Here is a 27,805-nt window from a genome sequence, read left to right on the forward strand (position 1 = left end):
GTTTTTCATTCTTTTTTTTGTACATATGTATGTGTCATTGTCTTTCAACTAAAACTTACAGGAAGTCATGGTTTTAAAATTAATGTGCTGTTGCCAGATGCCACGTCAGTAAAAATAAGATATAGTATGTTTATTAAAAAAATGTGTTAACAAAATTCACATTCATACATATTAAAGTTTTCATTTTTGCAAAATTTATTTACTCACAGGTTTATGCAGCTGTGAAAAAAAACTGTATAAATATGAAAACTTGAATGCATACGTAAGTAAATATGAGCGTAATGTTGAAATAGGAAATGAAAATGTTTATATACATGCAAAGGAAAACATGTGGTTAAATATGGTTATTAAAATCATTCTACAAGAGTGAGGACATATTTTAACTTTTTAATATATTTTTTAAGGCAAATTTTTATTAGATTTTTTAAAGGACATATTTTTCATTTTAAATTGCATTATTTTTTCATTTAAATTGATCACATATTTTTTTTTGTATTTATAAGACAAAAATCGACAAATGTCTCCCAAAAGCAAAATAAAGTAGAACATTAACGAAAAACTCTCGTAGCAACAAAATATTAAAGTAAATAACAAAAAAAAAAATCACAGTATGTACTTGAAAATAGGAAAATTACTTGAAATGTGTCGTAATCATGTTTTTTAAGTAAAATACAACAAAACACACAAATCTAGACCTACATATACATATATTAGAAAGGCCCAGTAGCAAGAGATGTTAAAAAGTTAAAAAAATTATGAATTAAGTTATATATAGGTACAGGTATATATGTAACTGAATTAGTTTAAGAAAATCTTCAGATACAATTTTACTTAAATTAGCTTTATGGACTTATTATGATATTTGGTACACAATAAACTTTTTGATCTAAAAAATTATTTAAGATTATAACTAAACATGTTACATCCATTCAAACCGCAACTTTTTTAAGGCCATGTCTAATGTATAAAACCTTTACATATACATACATATATACTTATTTATAAATATTTAGTATGTTATATTAGATACACTAAACCGAGCAAAGCATTCAAGTAGAAAAGTGCTTTTCAATTTTATTTGTCGTTTCTTTTTTTTATTTTGTATTTTTCTTTTATCTGCTAGAACTAAATTTTACTAAGAACGAAGTAAGAAAAACAACAACAACAGTATCACCACTAAAAATACAACAAAGTTTAATATAAATACCACCACTATTACCCAACTGCCTGCTATCTTTAAGGACTAACAACAATTTTTTTTGAAATATAAAAATAAAGAATCATGCATCCCTTTTTCTAAGAAGAAGGCGATATTTTATTTTCTTCTTACATTCATAACTATAGACAACGGAATGGTGGAACATCTACTTACCAACTTAACTTTGATGGAATATTAGGGAAAAGGGATAGATAAATATTTTGTTTTTATTTCTTTTTTTCTCTTAATTTGTTGGAGAGTGGGGGGAAAGGTTATTTTTTAAGATGTTTTGTGAACGATGGTGGATTGGAATTTAGCCAACAGTTTTGTGAGGAATCAGTGGATCTTTTTTTTATAGTAGTATTTCGAATGAAAATATGAACCGCAACACTGAAAGATATGGATCATATGGAAAATAAAGGTCACAGGCACACCAGTACAGACAGACCAGATAGACCAGACAGAGCAGATAGACCAGACAGACCAGACAGACCAGACAGACCAGACAGACCAGACAGACCAGACAGACCAGACAGACCAGACAGACCAGACAGACCAGACAGACCAGACAGACCAGACAGACCAGACAGACCAGACAGACCAGACAGACCAGACAGACCAGACAGACCAGACAGACCAGACAGACCAGACAGACCAGACAGACCAGACAGACCAGACAGACCAGACAGACCAGACAGACCAGACAGACCAGACAGACCAGACAGACCAGACAGACCAGACAGACCAGATAGACCAGATAGACCAGATAGACCAGACAGACCAGACAGAACAGACAGACCAGATTGCAATTCTTTAAGAACCAATGTTATTGTGCGTTACAAACATCTGCAAAGGGTATAAAAAGGAAAAAATAGATCAGATTAGAAAAAAGGACAGACATTAACAGATTTGTTAAATATTCATGAGAAAAACGAATGCAATTGAAATCCAGCCGGGTATTTATCTTATTACAACTAAATTTATGTTTAATAAATATTCTATCTACAATCCAATCACAACTTTACTAAATAAGTTTCTCAACTAAATATTTCATAAAATGACTGTCATTTATTGTTATGAAGAAGAAAAACCACGAACATCGTCTGATGCTGACTGACAAAACGACAGCTATTATAACAAAACTAAGAAAATAAAAACTATTATTTAAGTTAATGCTTAGTTATTGCAACACATCAAGCGACAGCCATTAAATAAATTGCAAGAAATGTACGTAAAAATATAACAAAAATATTTTTTTCACAGAAAAACTTTTACTTTGACAATGTCTACATTGTTCTAGAAAATGTATGAGTTTGGTAAATAAGAAGCAGGAATAAAAACAGCTTCCACCTTTAGCAAGGTTTTATTTCATTGGATTTTTTGGTAAATACATACTAATAAAAAAATATATGTATATAAATATATATTTTTGCCTTATATCGGAAAATTATATAAGTGATGTGTACACAGGCACCCACTTACATATGTATGTACTATTGATATGTACATATGTATACGAGGGCAAGTTGAGTAGGTTGATGATTGTTTCGGTTTTGAGGGAAATTTTACTTGCTTCATGTAAAATTATGATTTATTTTGCATGTTTTATATACATATATGTAGATCCTCGTATTAACGAAAAAACATGTCTCATGTTTGACTAAGTGTGTGTGTGTGTAAAACTGCCTTGGGTGATGTCGAAAAAGACAACAATAAAAAAACTTTGACTCGTGAGAATTATTATGAAATGAGCATCGGCAATGTTTTGTTTATGTTTGTCCCAGCAGTTTGTGGTGTTTGAAAATAATAAGAAAATTAGACATATGTATGTATGATGTGTTGCAAAAACAGAATTTTTTATTTTATGAGTCTGAACGGTGTGAAATTTGTACCAAAGTGTATTTTTTCAAAAATGCAAAAAAAAATATTTAATTTATATTAAATAAAATATACCTAATACAAAAGGGATACTATGATAACTAATATAGCTACTATGTCACATCTCCCTATTTGTCTACCTAAAAATACTAATACTTACATGTACATATGCATACACATCTATGTATAAAGCCTAAAATACACAAAAAATACGCTAATATCTCTTACATTTTAAAAGTAGTTTGTATGATGTAACTTGTTTTTTTATCTCAAAATGTGTGGGAATTTCTGCGAAATTTTATTACATTTACACTGCTTGTTTCTGCCACAAACACTAAATGTAAACGTGTAGACATTTGTATATGCATTAGGGAGGTAACACTTAGTAAGAAGCCAAACATATTTAAGTTGAATTTTAACTTTTTATTCCATTGTATTGTTTCAATTGAAATTATTTTAAGTTAAAATAAAATTGTAATATGGAATCTTTATGAACGGATAAGGGCATTGTGTTCATTATAAACAGGAAAAAAGACCTATAACTTATGCTCCCAATATCAAGGGGACATTCAGACAGGTATGTCTAGTTAGTCCAAGTTCTATGTTAAACGCCTTAAAGATGTTTTGTAATTTTTTTTACAGCTTCCTTTATGTTTATGTTTGTTCGTAGATGTGTGTAAATAATTTTTGATATATAAGGTTTTCTGTTAGAGGTCTTGCAGGCTTTTAGTACAGACAGTTAGACATTTTTCAAAAAGAAAATAAATAACAATGTAAGTGTCTTGACAACTTTGCTGAGGGGAAATAAAGTTTTGTATACGAAAAAACCTTAAATCTTGAAGGGACTTTGGCCAGAAATTTCTTGAGCATGCAATTACTTAATAAGTAGTAGCGTGTAGAATTGTGGTCTTGTGTGAAAAACAAACAAACTAACTAACTAACTAACTAACTAACTAACTAACTAACTACACAGAGAAAACAGATTCGTTGTGATAACCGAATTTGTTTCCAATCGAATTCAGCCGGTTCTCACAACTATATCAAAATTCGATTGTAATTATTGAAAAATGTCGTTACTATTACTGAATATATTGTGCACACAACTATTTTTGTTTATTATTCGGTAATGTGGATTGAAATTATTGGTTTATTCAACTGAAATATTATTTATTAAATACCAATTTGTGGATTTTGTGTATTTTAAAATATATTTAATTTTATTTAAAATATTTACAAAATAAATTCATAATTTATATAAACGTGCAAAACTTATTCAAATAAAAATACTACTTTTGCCCTTTAGTTTTGATAATTTGGTGGTAAACGTTATGTTTATGTGCCAGGGATTTTGTTCTTCATCCTGTCCAACATGTCTATAAGGTACTACCTTTCACGCCTTTCCGCAGCTGCAAAATTATTAACACTAATGGAAAAATAGCACAAAATAGATTATAAGATATAACATATATTAAACATTACCTTTTTAATCCGATTTTTTCGCATAAGTTCAAGCGTTGTTCGATTTTTTTATTTATAAATTCATTTTATTTTTTTTGTATACGTCAACTATTTTTACCTCTTAATCGGTTACGAACATCGAATTTAGTTTCTTTAACCGTAATTAAATTTTAAATATATTTTTCAATTGATAATTGATTGCAGTGCTCAATATTTTTTACTTTCTACTATTTTTCGGTTGCAGCGACTAATATTTGAGGTTCCTACGTTTTAATCCTAAATAAAATTCGGCTTCATTGACTGAATTCACAAAAAAAATTAATAACCTATACAATTCAGTTCAAATTATTAATATGGAAATTGTTAAAACCGCAATTCGATTATAATTATGGTTTTTTAGTAAGCAATATAGAAAATTAGTTAATTTTACAGATTTTTAATAACAGCGATACAATTTTAGTTAATTTAACTAAATATTTATAATGGTAACCGATTTCCAATCAATCTTTTTTCTGTGTGTAACTAACTAACTAACTAACTAACTAACTAACTAACTAACTAACTAACTAACTAACTAACTAACTAACTAACTAACTAACTAACTAACTAACTAACTAACTAACTAACTAACTAACTAACTAACTAACTAGCTAACTAACTAACTAACTAACTAACTAACTAACTAACTAACTAACTAACTAACTAACTAACTAACTAGCTAACTAACTAACTAACTAACTAACTAACTAACTAACTAACTAACTAACTAACTAACTAACTAACTAACTAACTAACTAACTAACTAACTAACTAACTAACTAACTAACTAACTAACTAACTAACTAACTAACTAACTAAACTAACTAACTAACTAACTAACTAACTAACTAACTAACTAACTAACTAACTAACTAACTAACTAACTAACTAACTAACTAACTAACTAACTATCTATCTATCTATCTATCTATCTATCTATCTATCTATCTATCTATCTATCTATCTATCTATCTATCTATCTATCTATCTATCTATCTATCTATCTATCTATCTATCTATCTATCTATCTATCTATCTATCTATCTATCTATCTATCTATCTTAATCTATCTATCTATCTATCTATCTATCTATCTATCTATCTATCTATCTATCTATCTATCTATCTATCTATCTATCTATCTATCTATCTATCTATCTATCTATCTATCTATCTATCTATCTATCTATCTATCTATCTATCTATCTATCTATCTATCTATCTATCTATCTATCTATCTATCTATCTATCTATCTATCTATCTATCTATCTATCTATCTATCTATCTATCTATCTATCTATCTATCTATCTATCTATCTATCTATCTATCTATCTATCTATCTATCTATTTATCTATCTGTAAAATACTAAAATTTATTTCGAGAAAAAATTTATATTTTTCTATCCTATTTTTCTTTATTTTCCTTTAAGGTTTTTTTGTGTTTCTTTAAGTTTCAATAAGTAAATTGATTCGTACATTTTTCTTCTATTTTACAAATGTTTTAGTAATGTGAAAAGTTCTACCAGAATGTGGGTGTAGTTTTCGAAATTTTGAAGAGAAAAAATAATTCTGTTAGAAAATAAACTTTTATTTTTTTGTGGTTGTAAGTATAAATATGTTAAATTAATTTTTATACTTTTCAGTAAAAAGAAAAGCTTAGTTCAGAAAAATAATTTAAATAAATTAAGTCAAATATTTTTTCTAAAATATTGTTCATCCCACATGTCTCTCGAAATCTAATACATTTTTCATAAAAAATATATACAATTTGTAAAGAAATAGCATATCATGCGGTTTTCTTGAAATGTTTCAAATAAAGAAAATCATTACTTTTTACTTACATAGTTTAAGTTATGCTTTTTATCTTTGCTGCCATAGATTTGTTTTCTAATTTTTGTCTATTTTTAACCCAAAAACTATGCAAGTGTTTGCCAATGTGTAAATAATTGCTGATGGTTTTCTTCATCTCATATTTGTCTTGGCAAATCCAATTGCAATATAATGTTTGAATTAGAAATCGAATTTAGGCTGATGAGGGAAAAAATCAATCCCTCTGGCTCACCTATCATAAGTTGTTGTAGGCGTTAGCTGTTCGTTTGTTTTGATAATGTGTCATTTTCGAAATTATATATTTTTTTGTTTTCTTTTAAAAAAGTGTATGGGTTTGTGTGTAAACAGCTGTAACATTTAAAAGTTTTATACTAAAAAACACTTGGAGAAGATGCAGGCTGACATCCAGCATTTTTTTGTTGAAGCAAGAAATTGAAAGTGTCCTTGTAAATTGTGCTAAATATGTTTGAAATGTAATCAAAAAAGTTTTGTTAAGAAATCGTTGGTTTGATGAGGGTTAAAATTATACACTATTGTTGTTTAGCTATTTTAAGGATTTTATATAGAAATTCGTATGTAATCATTAGCTGATTTAATAAACATTAAATATGTTTTCCTTGTTGCAATTTAATTAAATAATTTTAACTTTTTAGGTAATGACAATTCTATATAACTTATTAAAAATTATTATGAAATATATTATATTATATAATATAGTGTACTACAAATTCCTGTGAATTTTTATTAAATTTATATATATTGCATTTCTAATGAAAGTTGAAAAAAGTACGACTATAAAATTTAATTAATTTTTAATAAAAAAAGAACTAGAATCTGATTTCTGAAGAAAAAACAAATTAAATTGAATTAAAAATTTTCTATAAAATTTAAATTTATTCAAAAATTATCAATTAAAATAAATAAATTTCCATTAAAAAGTAAATTTAAGGAAGATTTTTTTTATAAAAAGAAAATTTTTGGTAAATTCTTACTTAAAAAATTTTATCGAAATTTAAAAAAAAGGAAATTTTATAGAAAATTTTCTATAAAAAGAAAAATTTATATAAATTTTTTATAAAAAAAAAAAATTTATTAAAAGGAAATTTTATTGAAAATTTTCTATAAAAAGGAAATTTTGTCAATAATTTTCTTTAAAAAAAGGAAATTTTATCGAAAATTTTCTATAAAAAGAAAAATTTATCTAAATTTATCCATAAAAAGGAAATTTTATCGATGATTTTCATAAAAAGGAAATTTTATCGAAAATTTTCTATAAAAAGGAAATTTTATTGAAAATTTTCTATAAAAGGGAAATTTATCGAAAATTTTCTATAAAAAGGAAAATTTTATCAAAAATTTTCTATAAAAAGGAAAAATTTATCAAAAATTTTCTATAAAAAGAAAATTTTATCAAAAATTTTTTATAAAAAGAAAATTTTATCGAAAATTTTCTATAAAAAGAAAATTTTATCGAAAATTTTCTATAAAAAGAAAATTTTATCGAACATTTTCTATAGAAAGAAAATTGTATGGAACATTTTCAAAAAAAAAAAAACGTTTTATCGAAAATGTTCTATAAAAAGAAAATTTATCGAAGACTTTCTATAAATAGGAAATTTTATATCGAGAATTTTCTATAAAAAGAATATTTTATCAATAATTTCATATAAAAAGAATGCTTTATAGAGAATTTTCTATAAAAAGAAAATTTTATCGAAACTTATTCCTTTGAATTCTATTAAAAGGAAAATTCGAAGAAAAATTTTATGAATACAAGATTTAAATAGATTTTCAACGTTTTCTTTTTATATAAATCTTTTCCGGTTTAAGTAAACAAATAAAACGTATGAGTTTATAATATTTTTTTTTAATTTCATAATAATGATAAATATTTGGTAATTTATTTGTATAAAAAGCATTCCTTTTAAGAACTATAAGCATAGGTAATAATTTACAAGAATATACGTAAATACTTTCTTATCTACTAACATTTAAAGTCATTAAAAAATACTCATGTAATTTAAATTAATGTTTTATTTGTAAAATATATACCAAATTTATTTTTTTGGAAAAATTTTACTCAAACTTAAAGCCAAACAAATGTACCTACTTGTAGAAGTTAAAATATGTAGGCTGCCAATAACAAATATCTGCTTTTAAATTAATTTAGCAAAAATAAAAAAAAAAAATCCACCAACACAAGAGTGTCATATTAATAAAAAAAATATTTCTCAAAAACTTTGTGTAAGAACAGCAACCTTGAAAACCATCTATGCTAACAAAATAAAAATAAACTTTTTTTTTAACAAATTTTGTTTAGCTTCTTATAAAATTTTGAAGAAATTAAGGCAAAAGTAGTATAAATCAAATTTTGTATTTTATTAAATTTTATATCAAAACATGTTTGCGCTGTTTTCCTACTGCTGCTATGTAGTACTTTAATAATATGTATAAAAAATCTTTTAATTTTTTCCACATGTAAAATAATCATCATTATAAACATCCTGGCAACAGTAGACGAAAAAAAAAACTTATAAAATTACACACATGTATAGCATGTTTGTTTGTATGTAATTGCACAATATTAAAACCAACATTTATATACTTACATGTAAGTGTATGAAAAACATCACATAAACATGTAAACATTTACATGTTTTGTTGTACATAAGGTAATAATGCATGTTATAAATAAGTACAATGCGTGTGTGTTTATATGTAGATACTATTGAGCAACTGTTTCACATTTTAAAAATACCACTTACATACATATGTAAATATGTACATATTTATGCATATTAGGGTGCTCCTGTTCTGCGATATATTTCAAATTTATATAATTCTCAATATCGATATTATTAAATCTTTTTATTTAATCTTCTCTTTAGTAGACAATTTTCTATTACACTTTCTTTTTATAAAAAAACGTCATTCCAATTTAATGAAAAATTGCTTTTATAGCAAGTAGCAAATAAAGGAATTATAAAGAAATAAAGAAATCAAATATTCTTTTACCAAAAATTTCGATCAAATCTTCTTTTAATAGAAATTTTTTATTTTTTGGAAAATTTTCTTTTTATAGAACCTTTTCAATCAGCACACTATAGACTAGATTATATATAAGACTATAGACTAGACTAGACTAGACTATAGACTAGACTAGACTATAGACTAGACTATAGACTAGACTATAGACTAGACTATAGACTAGACTATAGACTAGACTATAGACTAGACTATAGACTAGACTATAGACTATAGACTAGACTATAGACTAGACTATAGACTATAGACTAGACTATAGACTAGACTATAGACTAGACTATAGACTAGACTATAGACTAGACTATAACGTAGACTACAGACTGGACTATAGACTAGACTATAACCTAGACTATAGACTGGACTAGGCTAAAAAGTTATTCTATACTTATTTTCGTAAACAAACATGTATTCCCTAAGCTACTGTTGACCTTATTTATTTATTTAGTTACTTATTTATAAAAAATATATCAAAGGTTTAAACATTTTTATGAAAATTTTAATTTATGAATTTATTGTCAATTATTCAGTTTAATTTGTAAATATTTAAAATACCCTTTGAGTTTACTTTGCTTTGAAATAAGAACAAAAAAGGACACTTAATTAAAATTTTACAAAAATATCGAAAAAAAATTTAAAATTATCCCTATTATTTATTTATTTATTTGTACGTAAGCAGTTAAAGTACTTTTAAAACATTTATTTCATAATAAATTTCATATTTCAATATTTTATTACATATTTCAAATAAAATGTTTAAATGTTGAAACGACACTTGTGACAAGTAAAGAAACAGTTGGCTAAATAAAGATTGAGTGTTGATTTCTAGGTTTAAAAGAAAGGTTTTTCCTTTCATTTAAACTAGAAAACATTTCGTCCTAAAGACAGTGTATAAAATTCATATCAGTCACACCAAACATAAAAAAGGAAAAAGGCAAAAAAAAAACATTTCTTGATTTTAACACATAAACTCGAAATGGCCAGAAAAAATATAACGAATAAAAAGAGAATCCTAAGCAAACCCACAAAAATAAATGAAAGTGGGTAGATTGGTTGGGATGGTTATGTTTGGTGACTGAGTCAGTTCATGAATGTTTAAAATAAACGAATGTATGAATAAAAGACTGAACATTTTATGTTGGTTGACGTTTAATGATAAAAACCATCTGCTGACGTCAAACATTAAACTAATGTCTTTAACAAAAATAAAAACAACAACAACAAAAGAGCCATAAAATAAGAAAAAACTGATGTTAAGTTTTTAGTAGTTGAAACAAAATAAAAATAACAACAAAATATTTTTTTAAAAGTTGTTAAAGAAATGACAGGCCTGTTTTAAGGCAAAATAAAAGAAGTACAAAACAACTTTTTCTTTAACGGTCTTTTAAAAAAGAAAAAGCGTTTAGATATTATTCTATGTACATATTTTTATAAAAAATATATTGAAGTTTGAACAAAGAGAATCTATGAAAAAAATAAAGGAAAAAAATAAAACGGAAAAATATTTCAAGAAAACATCTCATAAAATGAAATAGAAGAAATCGCATGATAAAAAAAAATTAAAAAAAAAATATACTACAAAAACAATTCCTTACAAATGACATTCATTTATGCGAATGATGGCATAAGAATATTTATAAACCTGAAGATATGGTCTACCTTAGACAATAAGAAATGTACAGTGGCATTGTATGGGTATAATGTGAAGTAAAAAGTGAAAAAAAATCTAGACAAATTTTTAAAAATATTAATTGTTTCCATCGTTATTTTAATCTCACGTATAAAAGAACAAATTAAAGTTTTATATTTAGCTTTGCCGAATCTTATTTAACATTTACTATTCTCTGTGTAAAAAAAAGTATGTATTTCGTTAAACAAATATCGGATGGAAAATGAAAAGGATTCAAATAAGAGCCAAATATTAAAAAAAATATTCTTTAATTAAAAAATAATTTTTTAAGGATATCCCACCAGCATTGGAACTATAAACCTCTTCGACGAAATTGTAAAAGCTTTCTTTTAAGCAGCAAAAAAGAACCATTTTGAAAAAGAAAATTAAAAAAAATAATAATAAATTAAAAAATAACAATTAAAAAAAAATTTAAAAAACAAAAAAAAAAAATTTAAAATAAAAAAAAATAAAAACACACACGGCTTTCGCCCAAAGTGCCTCGTCCAAAAACTGCCAATCCGACCTATACCTTCGTATAGGGAGCTGGAACTCTCGAACTCCGCTCCTGAGTTTATTGATCTTCACCAAAATCTTAAATGAGTTTAGTTTGGTACTACTTAGTTTGTATCAAAGAAAATTTTAGATTATCAAATATAATGCATGTGGTTAATGCTTGAAACTTCGAAGAAACGTAACGCGTTATGCGATGCCACACATTAAACCAATGCGAGAGTGAAACGCAAAACTCTCGAAGACAGCGAAAGAAGGACGGCCTGATTACCTTTTAACGATAATGGCAATGACGCACGTAGGTCTTTATCCACACAAAGCTGAATTACGAATGAAATTTGTTCTTTTAATTTTTGTTCATTGTTCTACTGTCTCTCTACAAGATATGTTACTGCTACAGGCTTTTCGTACATCCTAAAGGAAAACTATAACAAAGATACAGAGGACAAAAACTATGAGTGTATGTGAATGCATTAAAAATGCCATACACGTCAACCATATAACAGAATTACCTCAAACATCATCACAACCCACTAAAAGAAAACCCTAGAGCAATAACACATAGTTCAAGCCCAGGAAAAGAGAGGGGGCATAAGAATTCCATATTAACTGCTACTTAACTTCCTACATTTTGCTTTAAAAATATCGTTTATAATGGAAATAATTTTATCATGGCGTTTGTAGTTTAAACAATGTTCTTGTATCCATATTGGCAACTTGATTTCTTAAGGTTCTGAGTTTAACATAACTAATTAAATTTTTTTGGATATTTAAAAATCTTATATAAATCTGTTGAAAAGAACGAATTGTTGTATATAAGAACTTATTAGTTTATTTAGACAAATATATTCTGAAAGAAGATCTATCGTTGAAAATCTATTCATAGCAGCAAGAAGGGTATCTTAGATTCGGCTTAAATCTATACAATACAAATATTTGTTTGTACATACACACTAGTGTGTGTTTGTTGTATAGTATATACGCCTAAAGGAATCAAACGACACGCATGAATGCAAAATTGATATGACAATGTTTTTTTCACGCTGCTTTTAACTACGTTAAGGGAGCTGATAGATACATTCTGCATAAATAAATTTAACACAACAATTTCGTGAAAAAAAAACAGACAAAAAATCAAATAGTTGGGGGGTGGTTTAAGATTTCTCAAAATACATTCCATAAAATTGTAAGAAGTAAAATGTTGTTCATGGAACATTTTATTATTGAATTATTTTTAAAATTTATGTGTTAAAATAGAATTTAATAAAAGAGAAAAAAATTAAGAATAATTTTTAAATAACTTTTAATTTCCAACTAAAAAATTGTGTCTATACTAATTTGGGAAACGATTGGAAGATTAAACTAAATTCAGAGAAAAAGAAAATTATGGGGATTAGAGGAAACATTTCCCTAAAAGAATAATATTATTTTAAAATACTTTCTTTTTTTGAATTAAAGTAAAATTAAATATCAATGATCATATTGCCAATAAATACGAATTGCTTTCATTATATGTATATACCTTAATTAAATAATATTACAATCTAAATACTAAACATCCTTAACACTTGTGGTTACTTTCATTAAAAACTGTATCATTTTAAAAATCAATCAATGTAAACCTTAAATTTATATCCCCATAAGAAATTTATATAAAGAAATCATTGAAAATATAAAATTTAAATTTTTGTACTAAAACTATTTTCTTTTCATTAAAACATCATTTACAATTTCAATTTATCTAGCAATTACATTTTCAACAAGCAATTAAGTATTTTTTCTAAAATTTTTTTATTTGAAATAAAATAATTTTATAAACCAATTTTAAGCTATAGTTACAGACACACAAAATAGACCATCATGTTTGTATTATTACATCAGAACGATTTTATTTGCTTATACAAAACATTTAACCTCTTTTTTTTGTAGTGGTAATTGCTGTTGTGTTATACAACAATTGATTTGCAACAACAATAAGAACAAAAAAACCTTGATGGTCACACTTAATAGAGACGATGAGTGTTAGGATACTTTTTAGAAAAGCACCCAAATACTGTCTTAAAGACTTAAGGTTTTAAGATTTTAAATCTTTTATAAACATGTCTATCTCTCTGTTCTGACGTGTGGGTGTACGTAAGGTTGTAAATCCATATTAAAATGCATAAAGTATATACATGAGAGTATGCAAAGGAATAAAACAAATATTTTTTGAATGTTTCCCAATTCCCTACCGTAAACTGAAAATTTACGAAATAAAATACTAATAAATTAAAATAAAATACTAATAAAATACTAAATAATTAATAAATTAAAATACTAATAACTAACTAACTAACTAACTAACTAACTAACTAACTAACTAACTAACTAACTAACTAACTAACTGACTAACTAACTAACTTACTAACTAACTAACTAACTAACTAACTAACTAACTAACTAACTAACTAACTAACTAACTAACTAACTAACTAACTAACTAACTAACTAACTAACTATCTAACTAACTAACTAACTAACTAACTAACTAACTAACTAACTAACTAACTAACTAACTAACTAACTAACTAACTAAATAGCTAACCTTTCATATGATAGTATACACCAGTCAGTGTGTTAAAATTGTGGATTATTTAAAAAAAAATAAAGCATTTAATTTGTATTATTGTGAAATATTTCTATTTATTGTTGACAAAAAAAAGAGATTTTCTACAAGAGGGAATGGTACGGTTGAATGAGGGCTAGGACAGACGGACATAGATAAATCGACTCAGAAAGTGATTCTGAGCCGATTGGTTTTCTTAAGGGTAGGACCAATATTTTTGGGTGTTACAAACATCAGCACAAACACATAATACCCTCCCCACTATAGTGGTGTATTATGATGATAGTCATGTTAAGATTTTATTTTTTTTTATAAATACTTGAACCTGAGCTATTTATATTCAAAACGCTATGAATTTCTGCTGTTGTTTGACCTTAATTAATGAAAACCAGCTGGGATTCACTTTCTTACTCGATTTATCTTGTATTTTACACAATTTGGTAAACATATTACTTTAAGTCAGAAGAACAACCCATTACCAATTGTCTCCTCCGAATCTTCCCAAAAAAAGAAAATTAGTGCAGCCTTTTGAAGCTATGCTGTAGAATAAATTTTGTCCTTTGACCTAAAATTAACTTATTTTTGTTGTTTTCTCTTAAGTAAGTCTCTTCTGCAGTTTGAATATAAACTTTACATAGGCAGCTCAGATAAAGATTCTAAGATGTTATTCAAGGTGGAAAACTTAATTATGTTATGTATTACAGTTTTCAGTTTTAACTGTTGAGACCCCTCTTAAAAATGGTGGTGCAGATATGAAATATATGTATATAAAAAAAAATAAAAAAAAAATAAAAAAAAATAAAAAATTAAAAACAAAACTAAAATCATTCAGTTATAGGACTATGTGAAATACATAATGAATGAAATTCATAATATATGGTATATTAGGGTGGAACCCCAATCTTATTTGCTTACGTGACCAACGAAATTTAAAATTTTGTTCATTCAAAGATACCAATTCTCCAATGTTTTTGTTTTGATGTTAATACTTTTTTAAACTGGATAAAAGGATAAAATGGTCTTTTCACTTACAAAGAATCTAAATCCAATGTTATATGTTAAACAGTTTTAAATGTTTTGATAAATTTTGCATAGATTTTTTAAATAAACTATTGTTTAATTTTTCGCAGGCTCATTTCTTTTTATAAAGAACATAAATTGTGTATATATACAATAAAAAACAAGTATGAATGCATAGTAGGACATTGCCGACTATATGATACCCTATACCAGAAAGTATGTTAAAAAAAGTGGATAATTTTTAAAAAATAAAGCATTTAATTTGTTTTTTAACCGTATTGTGGAATATTTTTACGTATTATTGACAAAAAGAAAAGATTTTCTACAAGAGGACTCATAGGGGAGTAAGGGTAAAGGTAAAGCCTATCCTTATACATTTTGGTAGCGGAATTTATGTTTACTTTTAAGTTATTTATGTAGATTTTTATTTTTAAACTAAGTTTTGCAGATTTTTGTTGACATAATAGAAGATTGTATGGTTGTATGGGGGCTAGGCGAAATAGCGTTCATCAATGAACCAAGAAAAGAATATGTGACTAATTTTATCAAATTATCTTGAAAATTGCGACCTGTAGCGTGCGCACAAGTTTTACATGGACTCACAGACAGACAGACGGACGGGCAGACGGACAGGGTATAGAACCAAAATCAAACTAGCAAATTATATTTTTTTAATAAGGCGTATACTTAATATTTTTAATATCAATAAATCATTAACACGTATACGTACAGTTGTCGTTCATAAAAGTCGTGGAATTTCACAATGCAACACTTTACACTTGAAATGTAAAAAAATTTCACAATTATTTTTAGTGACTGCAACTTCGCCTCAGAGAGTAAATCATTTCATGAAAACGTCTGTCGAAGAACGTTTACATAAAATCAAAATTTACATGAAACATGAAAAAACCCTAAAAAAGAAAGCCTTTGTTCAATACCAACGGGGCTTCTCCAATGTTTATAGTAATATGTTTATAGTAATAGTTTTTAGAAAAAAACCGACAGGACCTTATTTGTGTTTAAATCTTAAATAAATACTTTGCCCAATGTTTCGGATTGATACAGTTATTGAAAACCATGATAATGTGAAATTTTTATAAAGTGCTAGTTCAGCTTTTTGAACTACAGGGTAGTTTTGTTGTTGTTATTTTCATAATATATTATGATGCTTTTAAAGATAACCTTCAAGTTGCCTTGTGAGCTCATTATGCCTTTGTAAAAACGAGTCTGGGCAACTACAACAACAACAAAAGTTGAAAATAATAGTAGCAGCTACAAAAACAAACACTTGCCATAATAATAATAAAAGTAGAAAAAAAACTCAAGAAAGGGAAAAAATGAATAAAGTTAAGTTTTCTTTTTGTCTTATTATCACGATTGTATAACCTAAAGAACCTTATAAAAATATCTACTTACTTATACATGCACAGAATAAAAAAAACACAGATACTCACACATTTAACTAGTAAGCCTATAAATATGCAATCTTTTATAACATACATATAAAACTTTTCACAGATGTATTGTTGTCTAATGTTAAAGATAGGACTAAAATGGAAAATATTATAGAACCGAAAATAGGATATTTTATATGTTTTGTTTGTATCTTTATAAATTAATATCTAAATAAATTGAATTGCAAGGAAACATATAACAACCATGGAAAGACTCACTCTATCTGAAAATAAAATTTATTTATATTAAGATTTTGCTTAAAACAACTAAAGAATGAGTTTTTTTAATCGATTTAGCTTCAAAGTGTGGCGAACACTTTACAACTACCCAAAATATAATTATAATTGTCTTAAAACAAAATGAGGTAAATTTTGATAAGTTTTGCTTAGAAAAATAGAGTCAGTCTAATGTATAGTTTGGAAAAAAAGGTCCAGTTACGTAGTCTACATAAAGTACCATCTTGAAAAGGATACAAAATACCGAAGAAAAATCCAATAAAAATAAATTTAAAATACAAGTAAAATAAATCAACTTTTATTTTATGTAAAATATCTTTGTCTTTGTAAGTGTATGTTTAACAATTGAAAATAATTTTCAACCCTAGAGACCCGAAAAGTTTTATTTCAAAAAAAGTTAAATTGTAATAAAAAATTAATTTATTAGGTTATACACAATGGAAATATGTTGCAGTTATATATATAATTGAAATTAAATTTATTTTGAGATAATTTCATAAGTTGTGTCTTAATTACTTTGAATTAATAATTACAAAACACAATTGCACTAAGTATGTCCGAGTACATATCTAAAGCATTTTGGAAAAATAACAATTATATCTAAGGGGTCCCGTTAGTAATAAGTTTTCTTTTTATTACTCTACATTATATTTGCAATACAATTACAATCAAACAAACTAAAAAAAAACACGTGCAACATGTATGTGAACGGAAATTGTAATATTAAATGCTTTTCCTGCAGAAATAATTAGACTTCCGTTCAATAAAGAAAAAAAGCAAAACTGAAATAATAAAGTATATAAACAAATACATTTACAAGAACACACCGACACCAATATGGACAGACGTTAATACAAATGCAGGCAAAGAATTTGAAATGAAATCAACATAACGTTAAAAAAAAACTTTACAATAATAAAACTAATTTGTATGAGTAAAATAGTAAAAACTTTGTAAGGGAAACTTTTGGAAACGTTTTGGTAGAAAAAACTTAAATAAAACAAATCAAGAGGTTACTTAGCTAATAAAATTATTTTTTTATAGGACAATGCGATTTATCTTATTAATAAGCAAAATAATTTGTATAATGGTTATCAAATTATTTGTGAAAATATTAACTGATGATGTGATTTGTGTCCAGTTTTCAAAAATATTTAAAATATCATCGATAATCAAGTATACCCAGTGTGCTTTGCCTCCCTAAAAACAGTGTAACAAAAGTTTTGTTACAAAACACTTAAAGATTTTTAAGATTTTAAATACAATAGTTTTTTAGAGATCAAAGATGCCACACAAATTGTATCCTGCAAAATTTGAAGAATCTTGTTCTATTTGTTTGTCATAGAAATTCATTTTTGTATTAAATTCATTTGGGATTCTACATGTAAAAGTTTTCAAGATGAAAAAATTTGCATTTAGTTTATATAGGAGGTGCCTCGCCCCCTGATACTATTCCGCTCCCTGATACTATTCTCCTGTCCTTAATACTCATATTGACTCTAAAGTAGCTCCAACAAAATTTGAGGACTCTATTTAATTCAGATATATTGATTTAATATGGATGTGACTGCTAGCCCTCTTGAAATTTCGAAATGAGTAATAGTTCCCAAGGGAAAGAAAATTTCTGTATTTAACTTATATGGGAGGTGTCACGCCCCCTACTGCTAGTCTGCTTACTTTTGTACTTAGTAATCGTAAAAAACAAACTAAAGTGTCATCCGAGATACATTATTTAGTTAGTTAGTTAGTTAGTTACTTAGTTAGTTAGTTAGTTAGTTAGTAAGTTAGTAAGTTAGTAAGTTAGTAAGTTAGTAAGTTAGTTAGTTAGTTAGTTAGTTAGTTAGTTAGTTAGTTAGTTAGTTAGTTAGTTAGTTAGTTAGTTAGTAAGTTAGTAAGTTAGTTAGTTAGTTAGTTAGTTAGTTAGTTAGTTAGTTAGTCAGTCAGTTAGTTAGTTAGTTAGTTAGTTAGTTAGTTAGTTAGTTAGTTAGTTAGTACATGTTATCAGGTTCTCACAAGTAAACTTCGGTGATTTCTATATTCCTGCTTATGTATGTATGTGTTTTTAAATAATCTGTCTGTGTATATGTGTTTTATTTAAGGATTTTTGTTTGACTTCCATTTATCCCTTTTTTTCCTTTTTCCTCTTATCCTTGTTTATGTTGTTATTGTATAGAGAAATATTTGTAGAGTAAAACGAGAGAGGGTGGACACAAGGAAATGAAATTGTTAAGGCTGATATTTCAAGTCGTTTTATTGACAAGTGTTATTAATCCGATTGTCAAATGGTAGAATTTCACAATTTACATGAATAGCAAACACTTGCGCCTATAAACATACTTGTCAAATGCAAATATTTAACTTTGGATTTCCTCTCCTTTTTTAAATGGTCATAAAGGCCTTAAGGCTTTCAGGAAAAATAAATAATATGCATAATAGTGTTAGGCAAGAAAAATCAGTCAAATTATTTATATTAGGGTCAATTGCTTCTGTAATACATGTGAAAAAATGTTATCTGTATAAAGGTCACTAATTAAGAGATACTATGTACTATAAATAGATTTTTGATAACTACAGATTTTAGACCTATTTTTAATGAAATATTTTTTTTCAAATTGACACATTTTAATTTAAGAAAATAACACGATTATTAAAATTATTTTACTTTAAATAAATCCATTATACAAAGTCATTATTTAAAGAAAATTTAATAATTGTTAAATTTTTGTAATTATTTATCAGCAAAACATTTTAATTAATTATTATTTTCTTTTTACTTGCAGAACTTTCCTAAACTATCAAAAACTAGAGCAAATATTATTTCGTGGAATTTGATGTTTTAATTTTTTTTCTGGGTAATGACACATAATGGCTGGTAGCCTTCAAAGGCCACCCTTCAAAATTATTCCCAAAAATAAATGCAACATTACTAAAGATAAATCAATAATAAAATATCAAAAACTACGTTTACTACGTTCGAAAGGGAGTCGTCAGCTGAAGAACAACAACAACAACATCAACTGCACTAATAGCAGTTACCAAAAAAACCCACAGCTATTATATCAACTGCTAAAACAGCAGAAAAATTGTCAAAGTTTGTCTTTGGGTAAGTTGCTCTTGTTGTTGCCCTCGTCGTTGTCATCATTATCTAATGACAGTTGTTGGACAGCAACTAAAAACAAAAAGTATTATAAAAATTTAACAACAATAACAACAGCAGCAATAATAAACTATGTACAACAACAAGTACAGCAACAACAGCAGCAGCAAAAGCGTAATCAACAGCAACAAAAGTTTCAACAACAACAACAATTGCAACTACAATTATTACAAATTCTCAACAAAGTTTTTAAATCATCAAAGTTTCGTAAAAATCTGCTAAATCGCAAAAAATTGCCATTAACGCAATTTAAAGAAAAATTACTATTCTATAGGAAAAAACCAATTGCATGAGAAATTGTTTTATTTTAAGACCAACGCCAATTATAGTTTCCAACAATCCTCCCCATCCATTAACTATAATAAATCAAAAGAACATTTATTACAGTGTTCTGATGCTCTCTATTGGAAACTGGGTCTGGAGAAATTTTTTTGCTTGCAAAGTAGACGTTTGGTCTATATAACTAAAATGTAAACAAGTACAACGATCTAAGCTGTTTTTTTTTAGTAAAAAACGTTTATTTACACCAGACAAACAAATAAGTGTTGTTGCAATAAAAAAAAAAAAACAAAAACAAAAGAGAAACAAATTAACGAAAAAAATCTGAGAAACTTAACTTTTTACTTTAATTTGGAAGATCATTGGAAAATAATTGATTACAAGAAGCAGAAAGGAAAAAATGAAACATTGTAAGTAACTAAATATTTAAAGAAAAATCTAATTATTTTGTGAGTAAATTTTAAATAAGATTAATTAATGCTTTTCTGCAATATTTTCTTTTAATTTAAGCAAATATTTTTATACACAAAGACATGATGGAATTTGGTTAATAAGTTTGAATTTTTGTTTGGCTACAAAAGAATTATAACAATTATTAAAACAAAAGTTAAAGTAGATTTTATAAAAACAAAACTCTCAACTATTTTCTTCAAAAAAATAAATCAACAAATCTTAAACTCCCAACATTAAAAGAAATAAATCCCAACTTTACGAAACTTATTTATTAAGAAACCAACTACTAAGATCACTAAAATCTTTTAGAAACTTAAAACAAAACTTTTCCTATAAAAAAACCACACACAACCGGAAAAATTCTAAAAAAATTCCGAACATATTTCATATAGAAACTTGACAAAACGAGTGCCACATTGGGTCACTCAGGGCGGCGAAGGCAACGGCGCTCATTGATAAACGTGCTGGGGCCATGGAGCCGCCTGGCGGTGTACCGCCAGATAGAGATCGTCAATTGGTTTTAAAACAGATGGTAACATTTCATGAACGTCCCGAGGGTAGTTTATGTGGTAAAGCCATAACGACAACAGCACAACAACCCAATCCAGCGTTTGCTACAACAGCAACGACTTACTCGGCAACAACACAAGCGGCCACAGCATTTAGTGGCAGTTCCATTGGTCATGCCCTGGTAAAACATCATGGTACAACAAATCCTCTGCCAGGACAACAGCAACAATCAAATTCTTCGGGTTCATCACCATCACAACATGGCAGTACAACAAGCAGCAGCAGTAGTAGTTCAACCACATTGCAGTCAGCAACATCGGCTGGTAGTGCGCAAAGTCAACAGCAAACGTTAGAGAAACTATCAAGACCCATGGCATTTGATAAGGTAAGTAGTAGTTGTTTTTATTTATTTATTATAAATAATATTATAAAATATGGAAATTTATATAAAAGTTCTTTTTATTCTTTATTGTCTCTCTTAATGAAACGACAGGAACAGACCTGTATAACATTGGCATTATTAATATCTTCACCAGTTTCTGTTCTTAAACTTTTCTTTTCGAGATGTAGTGGACATTTTAATGCAATATCATTTTCATTTTTATTGCTATTATACAGCAGGGTATCTAAAGCTGTTTGCATTAGATTAACCAAGTCTTTGGGTTCATCCTCATCAGCAACGTTTGACTTGAAGAGTTTTATTGGTTGTGTAATTATCATTCTATTTTCATTATATGGAATATTGTTAAAAGGTTCATTTTGTGGCCCTTCGATATAATCAAAATCGGGCTCATTTATTTTATTATCAATAAAATTTCCTTGTTCTTCTGCTGTATTTGAAGTCATTGATATTTTAGGATAATAAGGAAGAGAATCTAAAAAGTGAGAGCGAGAGAAAGGTTCCAATTAGTCTTTTGCATAAAGATATTAGGTGTTTTGTATTGTGTTGTAAGAAACGTACAAATTCATAAAATCGTATTACTCACCTATTCCGACCTTAAACATCATCATATTACCAATCTTCATTAATTGATCTATGGAAGAAAATGGCCTTAACACACCATAAGTTTGCTGAATTGGTTGTGGTGGTATGATAACATGGGTACCAACAACACTTGAAGTATGCAATGTATTTGTATTGAAATTTTTATGATCTTTCTTTGTACTTTCTGAGGTTTCACAACGTTTATCCATGATGTTTGTCCTCTTATCCAAATCATTTTCTATCTTCGTATCTGACTTAAAATTACTTTGCTCAGCAGCAGCATTATCTCTTTGGCGATCGTTTAATTTTCGTTCTCTTTCACGTAATATAACAGCCAAAGGTCTGCTGCTAGCGTTACGTTTTTTACTCATTTCATTATTTGAATTATTAAGAGAGGCTAGAGATTCTAGAAATACATACTAAAAATTCATGTATTATATTATCTCGAAAACTTACCCTTGACTACAGAATTGTTTCCTTTATCTGTTAACACTTCTTTGCCGCTATGCAAAGCTACAAAATCCTGCTTAATTCTGCTGTTCTTTGAGTCTAAATCGGAATTGCGTTTAATACGTTTTAAGGCCCACACCTCAGGAGTTGTTAGTGATACTAAAAATAATATATAAATAATAAATATATCCATCTTTATCCTTTGGACTAAACTTACCAAATACTGCGAATAGTAGCACTATTTTTAAATTCATGCTTAAATTGAGGGCAAAATTGTAAAAAATATATATTTTTTTAAAATTTTCAAAAATATTTGCTTTTTCTTTAAAATTCAAATATGAAATGATAATGTTTTCAAGGAATTTTTGTTTTAGTAGAAGAAAAATATAAAGTTGAGTATTAATCCATAATAGAGGCATTTAGAGTAATTCTTAAGGAATCGTGGTAGTATTTAAAGGGCTAAACTTTAGGTGATGAATTAGTTTGAGTACCTAATGGAGCTGGTTTAAATAGTGTAAACTGCTAATGCAAAAAAATATAATAGTACAATTAAAAAAAAATTCCGCTTATTTTAGGTTTATTACGCACAAATTACAATTACAAAATTTCTGCAATAAACCATCAATAACTTTGTTAAGCAGTTATGAATATGAGGGTTAAATGTTTAATTTATTGATTCGTATAAAATATGGAGACTTCAAAAAACATTTGAAACATTTTTAATAGACCGACAAAAGTATATAAGTTCCGGTTTTTCATTAGATTCTGTTCGTCCGTCTGTCTGTCTCTCTGCCTGTCTGTCTGTCAGCTTTAAAAAAGCGAGTATTGAGTAAAATTATTATCCCTAATAATTTTTATGAGTATCGGTTCAGGGTTAACTACCCTTCCAAAAAATTACGCTGAAATTTTGCACAAGGTCCCCCTCAGGAAAAAAGTTATTTTATTTTAGATTAAGTAATCTTATTATTAATTAGCATTTGATTGCCAACTTGAAAGTCCGGTATAAATAATCCATGGACCTCTAGAAATAGGCTATTGAGTTGTATATTTATTACTCTGTGCACTAAACTATTACCTTATATTTAACTGATATAAAGAATTAACATGCCTCAGTTCCAAATGAGGTTTTATACTTGATTAAAAATATTTCAAGTTCTTCATTTTGAGAGTGAAATTTCACTCATTTAAATTTATTTATGTATGTATGGACAACAAACAAACGGTTATATTCGGGCTAGAAGGAAATAATGGACATTGTTTCAAATCGACTCAATAGACCGATTTCCACCATTTTCATTAGATTTCGTACTTGCGTCAAAAGAAGAGTATATGCCAAATTTCATAAAATTATCTTGAAAATTGCAACCTGTGTCGTGCTCGCAAGCTTTACATGGACACATAGGCGGACAGAGGGACATATCTGAATCGACTCAGAAAGTGATTCTGAGCCGATGGATATACTTTAAGGTGGGTGTAGAATCAATATTTTTGGGTGTTAAAAAAAACAGAACAAACGCATAATACTCTCCACACTACAATGGTTTAGGGTATAACCCCATCTACGCTACCATTCGTAAACCTTAACTAACTTTAACCTTTTAATACCTACTACTGCCATTAAGTAAGTGGTAAGAAAAAAAACATAAATCATAAAGTGATTTGATTAACATGACACAGATATAGGGCAACGATGATATATGTACATATGTAAAGTGTAATCAATAAAGTCCATCCATTGATTCATAACTTTTAAAGCTTTCTGTAATTTCATTTATAATTTAATCAAACCCTTTTACATCCACCAACAAATAGCAACCATAAAAATGACTTTGCAACAAGATCTTATTAATTATTGTTAATTATAACATTTGCTCTCCCTAGTTGTTTCTTATTCCCTATCATTCTCTCTCTCTCCCTCTCTGCCATGCAGTTTTGCAAGGTACCCTTTAACTATGTAAAGCAGAAATAAATCTGTTGTGTGTTTAGTGTCCCCAAGTAATCTAAAGGCTGATCAATCGTTATTTAAATGACTCTAAGTAATCTCTTATATTTTTGGTAAAAAAAACTATAATTTTAACCAGATCTTTGTAAATGAAATTAATTACTTTTATGTAATTCATGTAAAGTGTGATTTTATATATCTTTAAGGATACTTATTTATAATTCTGCAGGGTTTTGTTTTTATCACGTACACACAAACCTCGTAATTTTCTTAATTCTTGAGACAAACACACACATGCATACATAAATATATTTTAAAAACTGAAGGTGAAAATAAAGCTGCATGTAAATGTAAAACGAATATTAATGGAGAAAGAAAGCTAAAAAAACATGCATACATAATAATAAATTTTATCGATTGTCAATCACATTTCTTGACAACGACGATGACGATGCAATTGAGGACGTGGCTGCTGCTGATGATGGAGATGATGCTGATGACGACGACGTTAGTTGTCAGTAATGTTTGCCCAGCCAGTAGCAGTAAATCTTTTTACAAAGCCCTGACAGTTTATATGCAGTGATGTATTTCCTTGAAATTATTATTATTTAATTAATTCCTTTTTATGCAATAACTAAATGTCCTATAATAATTTTTTTTAAATATGTATATATGTATGTGTTCTACAGATGATGAATATTAATGTCGTTAAGAGAGAAAGAAAGAGACAGAGAGAGAAGGTATTAAGTTAATGTTGAAATAATAAGTAATCGTTTGGCAGCAAAATGATTTAAGTTGGTTTCATAATTTTAATGGAAAATTCAGGTTGTCCCAGATTTTGGCTATTTTGGAAGATAAAGTTTTATTAAAGAATTTATTATTTTATACTTAATCTTCTTAAGACTAAGTTTGTTATTCTGTTTGTAATTTATTCAATATAGTTTTCGATTAAGTCGGTGTCGATTAAGCCATATCTGTAATTCTGTCTCTCTGTGTGTCTGTTTAAATCAATTTTCTGAAGACCCTAGATATCTTTGGGATTCAAATCTTCAACAACTCTGTTATTATTTTGTTGATTTTAGTTATTTTATCAATTAGAGCGTTTTTTAATGAATCTTCAGTTAATTTTAGTGATTTTTTTTAATAAAAATCGAGTTTTGGTAAAAATAATAGTGTTAAGGAGTCTCATTAATTCTCTATTTAATAGTTATTTGGTGATCTAGGACTAATTATAGTTAAACGACTAAAATTAGAAAATTAGAATTTTTCACATTAATCTCCTGGTGAATTATATAAGTAATCACAGATATTCGTTTGATTTTAAATTTGAGCGTTATTTAATCAATTCTTTGTAATCATTCTCCATTTGAGGCTTTCTTTAAGAAAATACAGCAAAATTTTTAGAAAGGTTAATTAAAAATCTACAAATAATTTTAGGCTTTTCATACAAAATTTGATTTTTCCTCATACATCGATTTTTGGTGAAAAGTATAAATGATCATAGATTCTCATTAGATTTTTAATTTGAGCATTATTTAAAGAATTGTAGCATATTTTTAGATTTTTATAAGAAAATTTCTTTCGGTAAAAAAATATGAGTGATCGCAGGTTTAAATTCACAATTGGATTTTCATTCTTAAGAATATACAGTCACTTTTATGGTGTAGTATACATTTTAATATAAAAACAGGTTTTAATAACCATTTTTAACATAATATTCATTTTTGCCTTAGATTGTAGGTCTTTCATTCAAAAACAGATATAACAAAGTAGAATTTATAGTCGGGCTTGACCGACCGTATGAAACCCTTTATCAGTAATTATTTACGTTAAAATGTTGATTATTTCTTTTAGTAATCAACATTATCATTAAAACTTATATAAAACTTTTGTATATTTTTAATGTGATACAAGAACATTAAACATATTTATGAGCTTAAAAGCACATTTGAAGAGTATGGTTGTATGAGAGTTACACGAAATAATGGACTGATTTTGACCATTTTCAATAGGATTAATCATTTCTTGGGTCAAAAGAAAAAAGTATATGACAAATTTCATTAAGATTTCTTGAAAATTGCGATCTGTAGAGTGCGCACAAGATGTAGGACTAATATTTTTGGGTGTTAAAAACATCATTAAAAATGAATGATACCATTTGCACTATAGTTTTGTAGAGTATAAAAATGTTCTTAAAACACAAAATCGCACCAAAACTTTACAAACTTAATTCTTTTATTTTCATGGGTTTTTTTCCAAATTAGGCGTATACTTAATATTTGTAATATGAATAAATTATTAACACGTATACGTATAGGTGTCGCTAATATATGTAGTGCAATTTCACAATGTAAATCAATAGTTCCACTTAAAATTAAATAGTAGTTTTTTATTTATTTATTCTTTATGAACCTGAGAAAATTATAACGTCTAACGCCAAAATGACACCAATGTCCTAAATCTTTGAAAGCCCATAACAAATTGCATGACTTTGGTCAAAACTTTAAACAGAAAACGATTTTTGGTGTAAAAAATCGGTGAGCACAGCTTTTCATAATATTTCGGTTTGCATTGTTTCAATAATAGGAACTACAGATGATTTAAGGTTATGTTTAGAAATATAATTTGTATTACCAATCAAGCTCTTTTTTGTAGAGGCAAATGATTTAAATTACTTTTCTACGTTTAAATAAAATAAATGAAAATTGAAAGCTTTATGTATATAAATCTTAACAACAATTTCACATTAATACTATGTAATCATGATGTAGATGATGTTGATTACGATGAAAACACAGAAAACATAATAATGATGACGATGCCACTCTACCGACGATGATTTAAATATAAATGAATATTCTAATATGTTTTGCTGCATTTAGCAAAAAAAAAAAAAAAGAAAAAAAAAAAAAACGGAGGAGTGAAAAAAAGAACGAGATGTGCATCAATTTTCAGCATTGTTAAGTTTTAAAGGCGTTCTAATTTTGTTTCACCATCGTTTACATCGTCGTTTTTCTGCTATCGTTATTGGTTTTGTCAAACGTTTTGAAATCCTTTTTGTTATATATATGTGTCTGTGTACAT

At 27.1% G+C, this 27,805-nt stretch overlaps 2 protein-coding genes across 6 annotated transcripts in view; one reads left to right on the forward strand and one right to left on the reverse strand.

The window, feature by feature from the left end:
• LOC111676001 overlaps positions 1-27,805 on the forward strand; it is a 71,139-nt gene that overhangs the window by 35,549 nt on the left and 7,785 nt on the right. For all 4 annotated transcript variants that reach the window (XM_046945781.1, XM_046945780.1, XM_046945779.1 and 1 more), the window contains exons 3-4: positions 19,726-20,791; positions 20,892-21,729. In XM_046945781.1, the coding sequence (XP_046801737.1) occupies positions 21,307-21,729 (423 nt within the window). In that variant the 5' untranslated portion in view covers positions 19,726-20,791; positions 20,892-21,306. The remainder of the gene's footprint in view (positions 1-19,725; positions 20,792-20,891; positions 21,730-27,805) is intronic.
• On the reverse strand, positions 21,741-23,114 carry LOC124418697. 2 transcript variants are annotated; one of them, XM_046945784.1, is made up of 4 exons: positions 22,997-23,114; positions 22,786-22,938; positions 22,331-22,726; positions 21,741-22,219 (listed from the first exon to the last, which is right to left on the reverse strand). In XM_046945784.1, exons 1-4 carry the CDS (start codon positions 23,031-23,033, stop codon positions 21,804-21,806), a joined length of 1,002 nt encoding a protein of 333 aa, XP_046801740.1. In that variant the 5' UTR covers positions 23,034-23,114; the 3' UTR covers positions 21,741-21,803. The 2 variants fall into 2 exon arrangements, with proteins under 2 accessions (XP_046801740.1, XP_046801739.1); XM_046945783.1 differs by having other exon boundaries at positions 22,331-22,735.

This window comes from Lucilia cuprina, chromosome 3 (genome assembly GCF_022045245.1).
Source record: "Lucilia cuprina isolate Lc7/37 chromosome 3, ASM2204524v1, whole genome shotgun sequence".
NCBI lineage: Eukaryota > Metazoa > Arthropoda > Insecta > Diptera > Calliphoridae > Lucilia > Lucilia cuprina.